The sequence below is a fragment of the Marmota monax genome, unplaced genomic scaffold (genome assembly GCF_021218885.2).
Source record: "Marmota monax isolate L192 unplaced genomic scaffold, Marmota_monax_Labrador192_F-V1.1 WCK01_AAM20220418_F8-fsc00053, whole genome shotgun sequence".
NCBI classification, from domain to species: Eukaryota; Metazoa; Chordata; class Mammalia; order Rodentia; family Sciuridae; genus Marmota; species Marmota monax.
Window position 1 is genome coordinate 2,595,931 of NW_026693153.1, and position 17,102 is coordinate 2,613,032.

General features: G+C 35.0%; 1 protein-coding gene across 2 annotated transcripts in view; it reads right to left on the reverse strand.

The window, feature by feature from the left end:
• The window catches only part of Alcam (activated leukocyte cell adhesion molecule), a 197,021-nt gene that overhangs the window by 8,066 nt on the left and 171,853 nt on the right, over positions 1 to 17,102 (reverse strand). The window contains exons 10-14 of one of the 2 annotated variants that reach the window (XM_046455301.2): positions 15,543 to 15,678; positions 15,300 to 15,433; positions 12,500 to 12,632; positions 10,658 to 10,696; positions 10,258 to 10,375 (exon numbers count right to left, since the gene is read on the reverse strand). In XM_046455301.2, coding sequence (XP_046311257.1) covers positions 10,258 to 10,375; positions 10,658 to 10,696; positions 12,500 to 12,632; positions 15,300 to 15,433; positions 15,543 to 15,678 — 560 coding nt within the window. The remainder of the gene's footprint in view (positions 1 to 10,257; positions 10,376 to 10,657; positions 10,697 to 12,499; positions 12,633 to 15,299; positions 15,434 to 15,542; positions 15,679 to 17,102) is intronic. The other variant, XM_046455302.2, reaches the window with a different exon arrangement.

A 17,102-nucleotide genomic window follows, 5' to 3' on the forward strand; every position in this document is an offset into this window, starting at 1 on the left:
GCCTGGAGGTGCTGTCTGGATTTCAGTACCAGAAGGGGAACCCAAGCATAGTGCAGGGTTTTCATTATGTTGGAGAGGAAGCAATCAGTACTTGACCAGAATGAGGTGACAGGAATTGAAGAAGATAAGAGGAACTACGTAAAGAAAGAACATGAGAAATTTATGAGTTCACTTGATTCTTTCTCTGAATACTAAATTAGATATGCCGTCCTAGTCAATTTTAAAACAAAGTTTTGAAAACATTAAGTTGATCCATAAGTTAGATATCAGTCAAAACCAAAATCAATGCACAACAATGAAAAATTCCAATTTCCAGCATCCAAATAGAAAAGGAGAACTTTATGCTAAACATATTAGGACAATATGAACCATAGTTAGGTAAAAAAAAATCAGCGAATATAAACACATCTACAAGTGATTAAATTAATAGAAAAATTATAATATAGATATTATAAAATTTATAAGAAATTAAAGGAAAACATGGATATAACAATAAGAGAAAGGAAAAAATGAAAATAAAGTCGAATCTCTATCACTGAGAAACAGGGATCAGAAATTATAAACTAAATGTATGGACTTGCTTAGCAGATCAGACATTGTAGGTGAAAATGAAGATATAACCATAGAAGTTATCAACATAGATGTAAACCCCAAGTCTTTCTTAGGTATCAATTGAAAAAGGTATAAACCTCAAGATTTTAAAAATTAATGAAGGCTTGGTGACCTGCAGAACCATTTAAAGTGGTCTACTCTTCATATATTAGGAGTCTCATCTAAAAAAGTCGGTAAAATATTTGAAGAAATAATTGCTTAAAATTTCCCAAGTTTTTAAAAAAGTAGTGTAAGAGATCATCTAATGATTTCTCATTAAAAATAGTCAAAGTAGGAGACAGTGGGACATCTCTAGAGTGCTCAATATTTAAAAAATGTCAACCTAGTATTTAAATTTAAAATTAAATTTAAAAATCTATGCCAGTGAAAATATTCAGCAAAATTGAAAATGAAATAAAAACATTATAATAAAACAAAATCTCCAGTATTTTCCAGTAGATAGGCACTTAAAGAGATTTTTTAGACTAAAATAAGTGATTCCATACAAAAGCTCAGAGGCATTAAAGTTTTGTAGGGTATTTGTTTGAAAAAAATAAATATCTATGACATTATAAAAGAAAATATTTTAATCATATTTAATTTTTTAAAAATATATAGACTTTAAGCATAAACTATTACTGTATTATGAGGTTTATAAGTATGCAAAAGTCAAACATAAAAGCAACAGCACAAAAGATGTACAGGGGAAATGCAAGTCATGCTCATTACTTTCTTATACGGTATGTGAAGTGATTGTATATATTTGAAAAAAATACTCAGGGGTAGGAAGGTTTATATGAACTTTTTACTTTACCCTAAAGCACCCAATAAGTTGGTTTTTAAAATTTTTATTTTAACATTTCAACATAGATGTAAACCCCAAGTCTTTCTTAGGTATCAACTGACAAAGGTATAAACCTCAAGATTTTAAAAAAGTTAATGAAGGCTTGGTGATTTTAGTTATTTGTAACATTGGGATTCTTTTTTTTTTTTTTTTTTTTTTTGGTACCATGGATTGAACACAGGGGCACTGGACCCCTAAGCCACAGCCCCAATCCTTTTTGTATTTTATTTAGAGACAGAGTCTCATTGAATTGCTTAGTGCCTCTCTTTTGCTGAGGTTGGCTTTGAACTCTCAATCCTCCTGTCTCAGCCTCCAATGCTGCTGCTAGGAGTACAGGCTTGAGCCACCACGCCTGGCAGGATTCATTATTATATAATTATATATATGGAATATAATCTGCTCTAATTCAGTTCCCAGTACTTCTGCTTTCTCTCCCCTCCTTCCCATCTTGTTCCCTTCCCGTTACTGATCTATCCCCATACTACAATTCACAATAGTCAAGCTATGGAGCCAACAGAGGTTCCCATCAATAGATGAATGAATAAAGAAAATGTACTATGTATACACAATGGAGTATTAGCCATAAAGAACAATGAAAGTATGACATTTGCTGCTAAGTGAATGGGACATGGAGAACATAATGCTAAGTGAAATAAGTCAGACCAAGAAAGTCAAAGGTCAAAATATTTTTTCTGATTTTTGTTGCTTTTTTTTTTTCAAGTACCCTTCAAGGAATCATTAGAAAATAATAAATATCAGTGCTATACAATGGACTAAAATCTTATTTGAGTAGTTAATACTAATAAAACAATTAAATGAGAAACATATGGAATTTAATAGAGTTGCAATCACAGGTTCTATGGAAGAAACCGCAGAAGAATTTAAAAAGTATTTTAAGCTGAATAAAGAGGAAAATTCAACATATTAACATTTGTGGAATGTAAGTTGGTACCAAGAGTGAAGTTCATAGTTTAAATGCTTGTATTAACAAAGAAGAAAGGCTAATATTAATGACCTAAATTTTTACTTCAAGAAATCAAAGGAAAAATAGTAAATTAAATCTAAATAACAAAAAAGAATGGTAAGTACAAAACACTTTTGAAAATAACTGAATTAAAAGAATCATAGAAAAGGTGCATTGAGAAATGGGATACTTATTAATTTCCGTTTTTTTTTTTTTTTTAACTTTCTAGGTGGATATAGTTGTCCAGAAATTGAGAGTAACCTTTGTGATTCCACATAGTCATACAAAATAGAAGAAGGAGGCACTGAGAAGGAACTCTACAAATCTTCCTGGGGGAGTTGTGCTTCTCAGGACAAATCACAGTATCTTTCAATATCTTGTGTGCTCTTGGATATATTTCAGCATATTCACACAAAATAATATCAGGCTAAACACTGCTTGCAATCTGGGATAGGAAAAGAGGGGTTGTTAAGGGTACAATAAAACCTGAAATACATTTACAAAATAAGTATTGGGTAACTTTAAATTGTTTATTTTTCTTATTTTAAAGTTTATAAAAATGATAGGAACCCAAACAATAAGAGATGGTTAACAGGGGAAAAGTGAAAACTTCCCTTGTGCCTTTCTTTATCCCACTCTCCCAGTCACCATGACACTCATATAGTACCTTCATGTGCCACATATTGTTTTCAGTGCTTCCTAGATATGAAATTATTTTTTCTTCTCAATGTCTCCATTTTACATACACTAATAAACTTGTCCATAGTCACAAAGCGAGGAAATATCACAACCAGGATTCCAGTCCTCACCCTGTGTCTCCAGTCTCATGTACCATGTTACAAAGCTGTACATATGTGCTATGCTGTTAACTACTGTGAGAGGTACCAGATACTGTGTGAGGTACCATCTCTCACTACCTACTCGCTGGGCCGAGTAGGTAGTGAGAGATGGGGATGGGATGGGGAGGAGTAAATGCTCACTGAGCCTGTGTATATAAGATTTGCATATATTTTATTATAAATTTCTCCATTTAAAAAAATTTTTTTTATAGATAGAGAGAGAGAGAATTTTTTTTTAATATTTATTTATTTTTTAGTTTTTCATCAGACACAACATTTGTTTGTATGTGGTGCTGAGGATCGAACGCGGGCCGCACGCATGCCAGGCAAGCGCACCACCGCTTGAGCCACACCATTTTGGATACTCGATCCCTAGCAGGGAAGAGCCATTATGGATGCTTTTGTCTTCATTTTGATACCAATGTGGTAAAAATAATCTTGAGGACTAAATGTTATTTTTAATTTTGGAAAATTTCAGAGATCTGAAGAAATTATACAGGTTAGAACTCCACTTACAGCTGACAGAGACAAATTTTACTTAAATTATTCCCTTTAGTAAAATGTTTTTCAGTCTATTGATTTGAAGGAGAGACGCATTTTAAAGTACCCATTTTTATAAATGAGTCAAATTATACTTTGTAGTAATTAGTTTTCTCAAAATTTCTTCATCAATGTCTCTTCTAAGTAACTTTATGAGAGAAATTTTAAATTATAGAATTATCCTTTGTTAACGTGGGGAGAAGCCTGGGAGGTGAACTCTAGTAGTGTATGAGGCAGAAAGAGTTTTGGCCTGAGATTAATGGGCCTGGATTTCCATCCTCACGTGTCAAGTTTGCCCTGCAAAACTTTGGACACATCCCTGTTTTAAGCATGCCTGTTCATCTATAAATAGGGGAAATAACAGGGTTTTCTTACAGGACTGTCGTTGAAAATGAATGTTATGGTTTGGATGTGAGGTGTCCCCCAAAAGCTTACATATGAGACAATGTGAGAGAGTTCAGAGGCGAAATGATTGAGTTGTGAGCGCCTTAACCCAATCAGTGAATTAATCATCTCATGGGATTAATTGAGTGGTAATTGAAGGCAGATGGGATGTGGCTGGAGGAGGTGGGACATTGGGGTGCTGGCTTTAGGGGTATATATTTGTATCTGGCAAGTGGAGATCTCTCTCTCTCTCTCTGCTTGCTGATCATCATGTGAGCTGCTTCCCTCTGCCACATTCTTCTACCATGATGTTCAGCATCTCCTTGAGCCCTGACGAATGGAGTCTGCCGTCTGTGGATTAGACCCCTGAAATCATGGGTTCCCCCTATAGACTTTTCCTTCTCTATAATTCTGATTGGGTCCTTTTAGTCACAGCAGTAAAAAAATCTGCCTAAAACAATGAATGTGATAGTAATATGAAAGAAACAGGCAGGTGACAAGGACTCAAAAACTGAAGTCATAGAACCGCTGCCCAAGACCACTTAGCTAGAGAGCCATAGAAGGAAGTTCAAATCTGTCTCAACTCCGCATTCTGTGTTATTTCCATAAGCTCGGTGCCTTTGAAGGACTAAAGTTGCTTTTAAACAACTTTTAAGAAGATTTAAAACTTTTTTCTTGTAATTTTCCAAATAATATACACTTGTTTTGAAATTCCTTGCAAAGAAAGAAAGGGACTCCTCTGGTGGTATCCCTTAAGGATCCCTTAACTCACTGGAAGTATGGAGGAGGTAGGAAAGGGAAATGGGTGAGAATGCCAGGCACAACCAATACATTACCATCTTGGGAGGTGTCATTTGGAAAGATAAGACAAGTATTACAGTAAAATTTTACAGTTAGAAAAGAAAAACAATACCCATTTAAAATCATTCACGTATATCCTTCATGAGATTTTAGGTTTTTCAAAAGCAAGCATGTGTACAACAAATTTTAAACTCTCAGAGTATGAGGAATCCTTAACTCTTCCTAGTTATATGGGTGCTTTCTGTGATTTCTAATTTAGAGCATGCCTGACTTACACCACAAAAGGGTACCATGATGACAGCAGGTATTCAGGATGGCGACCTTGGCAGTGAAGAGTTACCACTTTCAGCAAACTGGCCACTGACACTTGTACAGGTAATTAGAGTCCTGTCCAAGAGAATAGTTATTTTTCCCTTTTCCCTGATCATAGCTGTCAGCAGAATGAGTCTCCTCTTGGGCCAAACTTAATGAAAGCTAGAGGTAGAGAGGAGGGCCCTAATCATTGTTGAGTGAATTGCCAGCAGTTTCTTGATTTGAAGAAAGAAGTGGATAAGAATAAATAGCCTTATTCCTACAACTTTCAATTTTATATCCTTAGAATTTCTAAGACTCTACAAAGATATTCCTCACTAAAATAAAGAAGGCTTATATCCTCAATAAAAAACAGAAAATGACCTTTCCATCTTAGCCAAGAGTGAATATGGAAGGATTCATTAGGCAAAAGATTGAAGGATCAAAGTAAGTGCAACAATACTGAATATGTATGAAAACAGGGTGCTGCCCGCATGCACTCTATATCCTGGTTCAGTGTGCCCTGAGGTGCACAATACTGAGCCAGCACAGCCTGTCTCATGGCAGGGAACAGGACTTTATTCCCTAATACCTTGGAAAAGATAATATAAACCAACATGATTTTTAAAAAATGAAAACATTATTTTTGATATAAACACTATATTTGACATTTCCCTGAAAACTTTCAGGTCACCTTGATAGAAGAGGGGAGGGCCAGTGATGGTTCTGTCCTTTGTGTCCAATGGCCCTATAATTAACTAGAAGGAAACTCTGGCACTTCCACATTATCCAATTTCCCCTCTAGTCTATTATTTATGGTTTGATGGAATAATGCATCATTTTCTTTTCTTCCTTTTTCTGGCTGCCTGCCAGACTATGGGTAGAGAAAAGAGAAGTCAAGTCATGGATTATTCCAACTTCTAATACCACTAGAGAGACTGCAGCAGCCCTGTGCTCACAAGCCCATGCCTTTCTCCACAGCCTTGCATTAAATGCCAGCAGGCAACTGAAGTCAGGGCAGAATTTAAATTGCAAAGAGGTCCTGGCAAGGCAGCAAAATATATTTGAATGTATATAAGGTTTGGGAGAAAAAATACTACTTATAATAACTTGGGCAGGTTAATCCCACTGACACTTAGATGTTATGAAATTAGGTTAATTATATATATACTTCATTAAATTGCTGAGATTTTATTAAAATACCAAGAAAGTAAAAAAGAAAGGAAAAAATAATAGTAGGAGCTCGTGAAGTGGTAAATGAGGAAATTCATTAAAAATGTACTCTCCCTGGTCCTCCAGCACTATCTTTTTAATTTTCTCAGTGGGGATCCCTCCTCCCTCATGGGCACGTGTATTTGATTTTAGAGTATTGATTCAAAAATAGAATTCAGTTAAAGTCAGCTTTCTTGTAATATCCCATTCCACGTTTCAAGGCATACTCACAGGGAGGGTTTTCGCACACCTAAATCTAGCCTGTTTCTTTGGGGTTCAATGTTACAGGCACATCACTGTTAGCTCTTGAGCTAATGTTGGAACTGTCTCTGTTTCTTATGAAAGATTCCTGGAATAATATAGCATTATATGAGGCAGAATTCACATATGCCATTTGTGATTTTTAGATTTCTGGACTGTCTATACATTATACCATCTTTTTTGACAATATTGTTGAATTCCACAGTTGTGAAAGTAAATCTTTTGGTAAGTTTCAAGGTTTATACAATGAGTATTTTAAGATCACAAATGTCTGGTTAATGCGTGCTCCCAGCTCAGTAATAAAAAGTATGGGTTTGGGGTCTCTTCAATGAAATCAACCTGGAAATTATAGTTTAATAAATTTCTGAAGAAGTTCATGGCTATATCATGCAGCCTCTGCACTTTTCCTTTATATTCAGATCTCTTAAGTTTTCATTAGTTCTTGTACTTACTACAAGGTATGCAGGAGAGGGTTTGGATCCCGAATAATAACATTTAACTTCCTGCAGAATTAAAAAATCAGTTTGAAGGACGGGTAGAGAGGAATGTAAATAATAATCATGAAATAATCTCTTGTTTTATAATGCTCCTTTATCTATTAAACAACTTGTCAAGGAGTGGACTGAGTTAATTAATGTCTTTTGGATGATGCTGTCACTTAATACTGTAAATATATGGAAATAATCAGTTGTATATTGTCATTACCAAAACCTATCTCTAGCTTTAAAAATCTTTCCATAAGAAGTTATAGGAATTAAAGAGCAAGTCATGAGTCCTCATTCTTTGATGAATATAACCTAGCATAGTGAGAAAAGAATACAACTGACTAAGTACTTCTTGCTGCAGTTCTCCATATTGGAAATAGAAGTGGCTCCTATTAGTGGAATGGGGAGTACACACAGGCTGAGGAGGCACTAGACCTATAACAAATGCATTCTTAATTCTACTTAGGAATAAAGTACTATTTTATCTTATCTCTCCATTGATTTTTAGAAATACTGAAAATACAAAGAACTTCCCTTAAATGTTGCTAAAACTTCACTGTTTTGCTAGCTTAGAAATTCTTAACTTGAAAGCTCTTATTGTGAATCTGCACTTACTCTGAACAAATGAAGGGGTTAAGGACACCAACTCATTTCACAAAATTGCCTGTTTATTTTAGAGGGCACAGAAAAGGAACAACTAACCAGGAGTGCAAAGCACTTAGCAAATCTGAAGCATGAATTTGTGGAATTCTTAATAAAAACCCTTTGATTCTTGGGATGAGAACTGCAATTTATTCTTTGATTACCAATAATATTAACTGTACCAAATTGGGTGCACTTTTCAATTAAATAACAGTTATTTAGATGAATATTCAAGTCAGATGGTAAAAGTTATACTTAATTTCATGACACATTTTAAAGGATATGCTTAAGGCCTTAACCTAAAGACACTGTGGAGCTAAGTGTCCAATATTTATTTATGTCATTTTAATTTGGGGTCACCATATGCCAATAACTAATGAAGTAACCCGCAAACATACAAAATTTCTTTTATTCGTATGACAAATTGTGTAGAATGAGATACTGACCATTACAATAAGATGATTAAGACACTGGATTGCTTCCCTAGTTTAACATTCCTTTGTCCATAATTTAGAGAACCACAGTCCATTTTTCAGCTAATTTTCAGGAAAAGGGGAAATTTTATTTTTTTAAGAAAAAAAATTGGTATGGAGTGCACCAAAAGTCCTAATATAAAAATTAAATTTCCTAGATTTGTGCTTTATCATGGACTATAAAGGGAAGACAAGATTTTGATAAGCAGGAAACTTATACATTTAAGAACTTCTATAAGATAGGTACTTCTGCTGGGCAACTAATTGTATTTCTTTTCACTTTCATGGATACCATGAAATACCATGGATACAAACTCATGTGACATATTTGTAGGTTATATGTTCATTGAGAAAAAAAAAGGCACTTGTTACCAAGAGTAATAGTTAATTTTTGTGTCAGCTTGAATGGGCCATGTGGTGCTCAGACATTTGGTAAAACATTATTCTGCTCATGCTGTGGGGTGTTTTCTGATGAGATAAATATTTGAATTGGTAGACTGAGTAAAGCAGAATGCCTTCCCTTATGGATGATGGATGTGAACATCATCCAATCAACTGAAGATCTGAACAGGATTGAGAAGGCTTAGAGAGAAAGAGGAAACTCCTCTGGCCTCAACCCTGATCTGGACATTGTTTTGTTCCTGCCTTCAGACTTGGACTAAAACACTGGGTCTTCCTAAGTTTCCATCATGCCTGATTTCAGAGTAGAAACAGCATCAGATCTCTGGGTTCTCAGGCTTTTGGACGCAGACTAGAACAACATATCAGGTCTCCTGGGTCTCGAGCTAGCTGACCGTAGATCTCCAGATTTTCAGCCTCCATAATGATATGAGACAATTCTTTATAATAAATCTTCTCTCTTTTGTTCTCTCTAGTGTGATTCTCTGTAGAATACATACTAACAATCCACAAGGTATTGGTGAGGAAGGCTCAAGAATGAGGAATGAAGTTCCAGGATCAGGAGGAAACTGTTCCCCAATGTGGGGATAGATATCATGTATAGTGGTCACAACATACAACAGAAAACACGTTTTTGCCTGTAATTGCATGGACTTCTAGCAAAGCAGGGAAGGTAAGTTATCAGAGATAAAGCTAGGCCTAGGGATTAAGATTCTAAAACATCATTCCCCTAAGTCAAATAATAATTCTGTCCCTTATAATATGTTACTTTGAGAAATTTATTTAACCATTTTCTGCCTCAAGTTTTTCAAATGTAAAATATGAATAATAATGCTATTTACTTTATAGATATACTGTGAGAACAAACAAGCTCAATGCATTCTCATGTTATGTGACTATAAAATTATCAAGCTACTTCTTCCCTTGCATGGCAGCTCTATTCAAATATTGCTTCATTGGAATGACATCTTTGTAGAGTAAGAGCATGGATCCCGATGAGTCTGTCTTTCTTTTCATTTTCTTTTAAGTAAGATATTCTGAATTTTTTAAAGGAGTGTGTCAGAGATAAATAAAATATAAAATCATGTCAAAAGTTACTACTAGCTATAAATATCCCATAAATGAGGAATGGTTGAAACCAGGAGTATGCCATAGGAACACCAGTGGAACTTCTAAAAAAGGCAAAGCTAGAACCCTACTCCTGCCCCTTTGCATCTGAATCTAGGGTGGTAAGCGAGGCTAGACATGTGTATGCCAAGAATTTTCACTGCTTTAGGATTTTCATTATAAGACACTCTTACATGATTTTTTTTAAGGCTTATACTAGACGGCTAGACTTGTTACTGCAATAACAAGTAACAAGTGGCTATGTATTCACTATGAACAAAAATAAAATATGGTCAGCCTGATTGGGGGATATGTCTGTCTTATTAAAGAAGTTACATGAGTAGCTGATGTGAGCATAATTAACACATCATATTTTCTCTCAGTAAAAGTCAATGAACAATAAACATCTTTTCACATAACTTACTTTGATTTTTTCATGTACAGCCAGTAGACAACACCAGCAACGAGAGCAGCGAGCAGGAGACCAACAACAATTCCCACGATTAGCTTTGCCTGGTCATTCACCTTTTCTCTGTTTTCATCTACAACAAAAAAAGAGAAGCCCATGCAATTACAGACAATGCCAAGAACTTCTTAAAAGAAGCCAATCTAGTTATTACTAAAAATGACTAAGTTTCACTACTATGATTAACATGCAAACTTGTGATCTTAAAAGGTAATTTTTAGCATTTTTGCTATCTTGTCCCATTTGGTATTTTAATTCACATCCACACTGTGGACGACTAAGAAATTACTTATACAATGACACTTCGTAAATCTTGAGCTGATAGTCAAGGAAGAGGAGTCGGCAGCATAGTACCTACCACTTATCTCGTCTGCCTCATCGTGTTCTGGAATACTTACTGAAATGAAAAATGTTAATATGAAATTAAAAACAAAATTTGTTGATATATGAAAGTCACCTTTACCATTATAGTATGATGTAATAACACTCAGATAAAATATCTATTCTACAGCTCAGGGTAAAAAAGAATCCATACTTTATAGAACACAAACTTCTCTACAAAGCAATTAATGTCGTTTAAGGAAAATGCAAAGTCCATCACAGAAATTTTCATGACCAAGAGGCTATAGTACTAATTTGGAATCCACTTTAAGTTTTTCACTAGCTGCCACCTATTACTACTACTTCCCTTTTAGGAGAAACAAGTTAGTACCTAACTTGCCATTTTCCTCAACTTTTCTGCCCCCCATGTAAGAGAATTCATTTTCATCCTCTAGGATTAATGAATTCCCATTAGAGTTGTTCTCAAGGGGGCAGAGATGAAGGTGGAAGTGAAATCTCGCGATGCCATCATGTTTGCCAAAGTGCTCCAAATGGTTCTGGTAGCACCATGCTCTTGGGCTGTTTTCAGAATTACTGCTGGCTGTTGTGTATTATCATTTAATAATAAACCATATGAACAACCTTCAGAGTGCACACGCCTGCACCAGAACTTCCCGTGATGGTTGATAAGATGCAGATTTGCAGGCTTTGTCTCACATACACTCAATTGGAATCTCATGGGGTGCTCACTGAGTTTGAAAATGACTGGGTTATATTGATCAAGCCACTGTCTGGTCTAGAAAACTGAAGCACCTCATTCAAAGAGTTAGAGTAAAGAGACTTGTGCTCAGGAAGAAAGGACAGGTTCTCTTTCTTGGTAGGACAAATCAATACTCAACTGAATTGTATTCAGAGAAGTCCATGCTGCTATACTAAAGTTCAGCTTGTTTAGTTCTTCCATCAGTCCATCAGCCCTTTGTATTTGAGTCATAATTTATTAGGGACCATTATCTTTAAACAATTATTTCTCTTAGTTCCTGCAAATTCCCAGCTCTTGTATCTATCACCTACTTATGCCACAGGCAAGATTCATCTGCGAAAGTGTAAGAGTTTGGCAGAACAGTTAATGTCCTGTTCAAAACCAAGCCTCACTCTAGGCTGATCCTGATTTAAGGCTGACATAACAATGAGAATAATAACAGAACTGAAGATGGTAACTAACTTCACATTAAATTACATTTATTTTCAAAAGAAGCTGCTGTTGGTATTTATGTGTTACCCTGATTTCAGCATTGACAGAGAAATTTTTTTTTTCTCAGAGAAAATTGTCTTTATCTGATTTTGGCAATGATATGAAAAAGGAGCAATTTTTGAAAGTAGATTTTATGAATTAGAATATTGGTTTTGCTACCAATTAGCTTGACTTTAAGTTTGTGACATTTTGGTTTAAAATAAAGTTGGGATAAATTCTACAAAGATTTGGAATGTCAATTAATAAAGAATAAAATAAATTTGAAATTTACCAAATTTAAACTATTATAAAAATATTTTAAGGTAATCATTAAATTGTCTATACCCTGAATATAAAATGTACATTAAGAAGAGTAATTTATTTTTTATTGTCTGTTTCTCTTGGGGATTCTTCCTGTGTAGGATAAGACCTCTGATCCATAAAACATGAAATGATTTAACTGTTAAAACAAGAATGAAAACCAGAAAAAAAAAGAAAAAATAACCTCATGGTGATGACACCAAATGCAAAATAAATAAATAAAACTTACCATGATGCAGTACAGGAAGATGGAACTGGAGGATTTAAACTAATGGAGAATAACTTCAAATTTTCTTACTTTTTTAATGCCAGAAATGAAATACTCACTAGCAGAGACATTCAAGGAGTTTACTGTTCTCTCCAGCTGGTTTTCTGCTGTGCAAGTTAATGTAACATTCTCTTCAGGGGAAATTATAATTTTACTATAATACCTGCCATTGATATAAGGAGACTCCTCTGTCTGGAAAAAGAAGAAGGAAGATGGGTTACATGAAAATATAGTTTAAAAGCCTGGGACATAGTACTAGTCAATGATAGGGGACAGGTATGGTACACTGTAGTGTAGTCTGGTGTTCAAGGTGTAAGATCACAGGTAAGACCAGTCAGGCCTGTAGTGGCAGCAGGTAGAAAACCAATTAGTAAAATGATAGTGAGAGAGTTCTGTTTCTATTATGAATTCAAATGATTAAATCAATCTAACTCTTTCCAAAGAGGCTCAATTTTAGTCAACATTTTGGCATGATGGTATGTGCTTCAAAATAATTAACATGGTTATTATCTAATCACAAGTTTTCTTCGATAAATATTCTAATTGAACTATTCATGAATTTGATACTCTTCTTCACAATAGATGTTAATTCCCTTATCTTGAACCATTATATTAAATGCATATAGATATATTATTTGCTCATAGGTGAATAAAAGCATTTGTTTTCCCCCAATTTTCCTGTGATAAATACAGAGGGTGAATTCTTTTTCAGGACTTCTGATTGTCATGAGGTGTAAATGATGGTGAACATGGCATTTAACTTCCTCAAATGTAAGGAAAGATCCCTTCAAGCTCATCTTGGGATTGGACTCCTCAGTACAACATGACTGAAGCAAATACACACACACTTGCTCTTTTTCCATAGTTATTTTATTTGTATCATGTGGTACTTGGCTCTCTCTTTGCTTTTTTTCTTAACTACAAGGTAAGTGTCTTGAGAACAAGAGTGGGCTACCTTCTATATCCTGGGGGGCAGAGGAGAGGCAGAGATATCTCCTAGGTGAAAGGAGGTAGATTCATCGTGTGTTTGAGGAGGGAAAAAGATAAAAGATTATGGATGGATAATCTGGAACAAGAAAAATAACACATCACCTAGTGGGCCAGGATCAATCTTTCTCCCTGGCAAAGAAGAATGGCATTATTATTTTTATTCTCATAGTAAGTTTACCTGCTATTTTTCCACTTTCCTCTAGGATTTTTCATAGGACTTTCTCACTGTTTTTCCTACTTTAATCTCTTCAAAATATATTTGTTCATTTCCAGGATGGCCTTTTCAATCTTTATATTCTTTTGTTTGTCAGATATTTATTGTGTGCTTGTTTTTCTATTTTCTATGCCTGCATAACCAGTACCTAAAGGTTCTTTTCTGCTGCACTTATCACTTAATTGAACTAGAGAGCAAAAAGAAGAAAGTAGAAAAGAGACATTTCTTTTCTTTTCTTTTTTTTTTTTTAGCATTTCGTTTTTTGGATTTAATCTGTACATTGTCAGCAATTCTGGTGAGTCAGGTCTTTATTCTGAATGAAGAAAACTGCATTTCCTTTGGCTTTGCCTCTTTGCTTTCCTCTGGCAGGGTCTCTTACTTGTGTGTGTCTGTTATACCTAATCAAATCAGAAATCACTTTCTTCAAGTGCCACCACTTCTTTGGGGGTTTTCTATATCCAAACTCATGCAAATATAAATGCATCACCCATGGGTGAAAGTCAAGATCCACTTTGCTCTGCAAAATTATATTACATAGGGGCTGGGGATGTGGCTCAAGCGGTAGCGCGCTAGCCTGGCATGCATGCGGCCCGGGTTCGATTCTCAGCACCACATACAAATAAAGATGTTGTGTCCACCAAAAACTAAAAAATAAATATTAAAATTCTCTCTTTAAAAAAAAAATTATATTACATAGAGTAAACCAAAGACCCTACTTCCCAGGACAAAGGAAACAGAGATTCTAACTGAAATTTAATTTGAAGCTTTTTGATTTATATGTCTTTCCCAATTTCAACTGGGTCCAAAGCTAGGAAGAAGGCAGGAAAGAAGATTGAAATAATAAAATGGTACTCTGGGGTATTCCTGAAGAGTCTTTAACTGCTTCTACTGAGATGAAGAGGCATGAAAACCGTCACAAAACATGGAATTAACAAGTATGTCAGTAACCCATGGACACTGGCAAGTTAGTGGGATTACAGTTCTGAGTATAGAGTTACAGGCCAGATATTCATTTCTCTTTCTATCTCTCTCTCTTCTTCTCTCTCAGAAAATGGTAGTGTTTATAAGTTCTTAGCCCTTTAAAATTACTAAAATGTCCTACATGGAGTATAGACATTGTTTGGCTTATGTCCTCTTTTGGCTAGAAGAACACTGCTGAGACACTGTTTGCTGCTTGCTTCATTCTGGCCTTAACCTGTAACAGGCAAATCAGACTATGTGTTCATAACCATTTACAGTGTTCACCACACCCCACTCCCACACTGGGCCCAGTTTTAAGAAAAATTATCATTTAACATGCATAACTAAGCAAAGTAATAGCTGCTGCTTATACTCAAGTGTATAAGTTTATTAGGCATAAAAGTGTGTACCTTAATGTTTTAATCAACCCCGTTTGGGAATTAAAGACCATGGAGTCTGTTTAAAAACAGACACTAATCTCAAAATAATGGTTTCTCCATTCTCCATGGCCTTGAGATTTAAAATTTCTCTTTCAGCCATGTTCTTCCTTTGGGAAGATTAAGAATTTAGCAAGAATCTTCTCTGAGAGGACACTGCAAATTGCATGCAGTAACAAACTAGCTTGCATTTTAGTTGCCTAAATAAAACCCCACTTTGGACCAAGTGCAGAATATAACAAGAAGACAAATACTTGCTTGGTTTATGACGCTTCCGCTGCCGGTAATTGTCCACTGTATTGCTGGCTTTGGAAAACCTTCTACGTGGCAGATTATTGTTTTAGATAGTCCACTGGGATCTGTTTTCTTTGTCATTTTGATTTGAGGTTTTCCTAAAATATCATTACAATTAAAATATGACAATGAACTAAGATCATACAGAAGACCAGGCAACAAGATTCTCAAAGAATAATTTGGATTGGTGCCCAATTATTTCACTACCTTCTACAATGAGTGTCAGTGACTCTCGTTTCTTCAGGCCTTCAACCTCTTGCAGAGCAGTTTCACAGACATAGTTTCCAGCATCCTGATAATGAAGACTAGAAAATGATGGGCTTGAACGAAGCCTGATGTTATCCTGATTAAATGAAAAGTAAATTACTTCACAAGCACAATTATAAGCTTAAATGTATTTATCATATACTACTTAGACCTAAAACATTTTTCTGGGTCTAATGAAAACAGAAGCATTTAAAAAATTTTCTCGGATGCCTTTAAAGAGTATTCTTTTTTTCATTGTAGTTTTGGAGTCAGACATGCCTGAGTTATATTTCAGACTTCTCTTTTATGGAATTGATAATTTGGAACAAGTTTATAAGCTGATGAGACTCAGTTTCCTTTATTTGTGAAGTGAGGTTATATTCTTACTATATTAAATTGTTTTGAGGACTTAAGTATAGAAATAATGCAATATGTTCACATTAAAGAAAGTCCTCAATTGACAGTCCCTACTCATCATAGTAGAACTGCCAGACATTCAGATTTGTGATACCTAAACAATGATGAGTATACAGGCCTGAAAATTACCTTATCTGATATAGTTATCAACATAGTGGATCCATTATAGAGCCACAGCAATTAGAATAAGAATGCTTTTTACAAGAAAGCTTTAATAATTAGTGATACAGCCAAATCAATGTTTGTAACAGTGTACCTCACAACAGCCAAGTTATAGAACCAGCCCAGGTGCCTGTCAATAGATGAATGGATTAAGAAAATGTGGTATACATACACAATGGAGTTTTACTCTGCCATAAAGAAGAATGAAATTATGGCATTGGCTGGTAAATGGATGGAGCTGGAGAACATGACAAGTGAAATAAGTCAGACTCAGGAGATCAAGGGTCAAGTGTTTTTTCTAATATGAGGAAACTAGAACAAAGTAAAAGAAATAAAGGGAAAGAAGGAAATTTTAAGGACAGAGGGTAGATCAGTGGAGTAGAAGGATACTGGATAGAGGGATGAGGGAGGGGAAAGGGAAAGAGATGCAGAAAGAATTTGATGAAATTAATCTATGTATACGTATAAATAAATCACAGTGGATTCTACCCTTCTGTGTATCTCTAAAACACCATTAGAAACAAACAAACAGAAAAAAGACCAGTAGAGGGGACTAGCAGACTAGGGGAAGGGAACAGGGGCAGGACATAGCAGGCACCAGGGATGTAATGGAGTAAGTTAAATTGCATGCATGAATGATCATGTCAAAATAAATCTAACTAGTATGTATAACTATAATGCTCTAATAAAGGCTTTAAAAAATAAAAGGAAACCCTCAAAAAAGAATTACCACTCAAACTTTATGAAAAAGAAAATATAACATTCAGTTTAAAAAATCACCTGACATACAAAAGTAATCCTATTTTTGCCAGGAATTGAAATACTCCTAAGTGTAGAATTAAACACAGTCCTTTGTACATGTGGATTTTTTTTTTTCTACTTGCTATCACTAACTATGGCCCCAGGAATATTTATCAGCAATACTGATACTAGTGTTAGTGC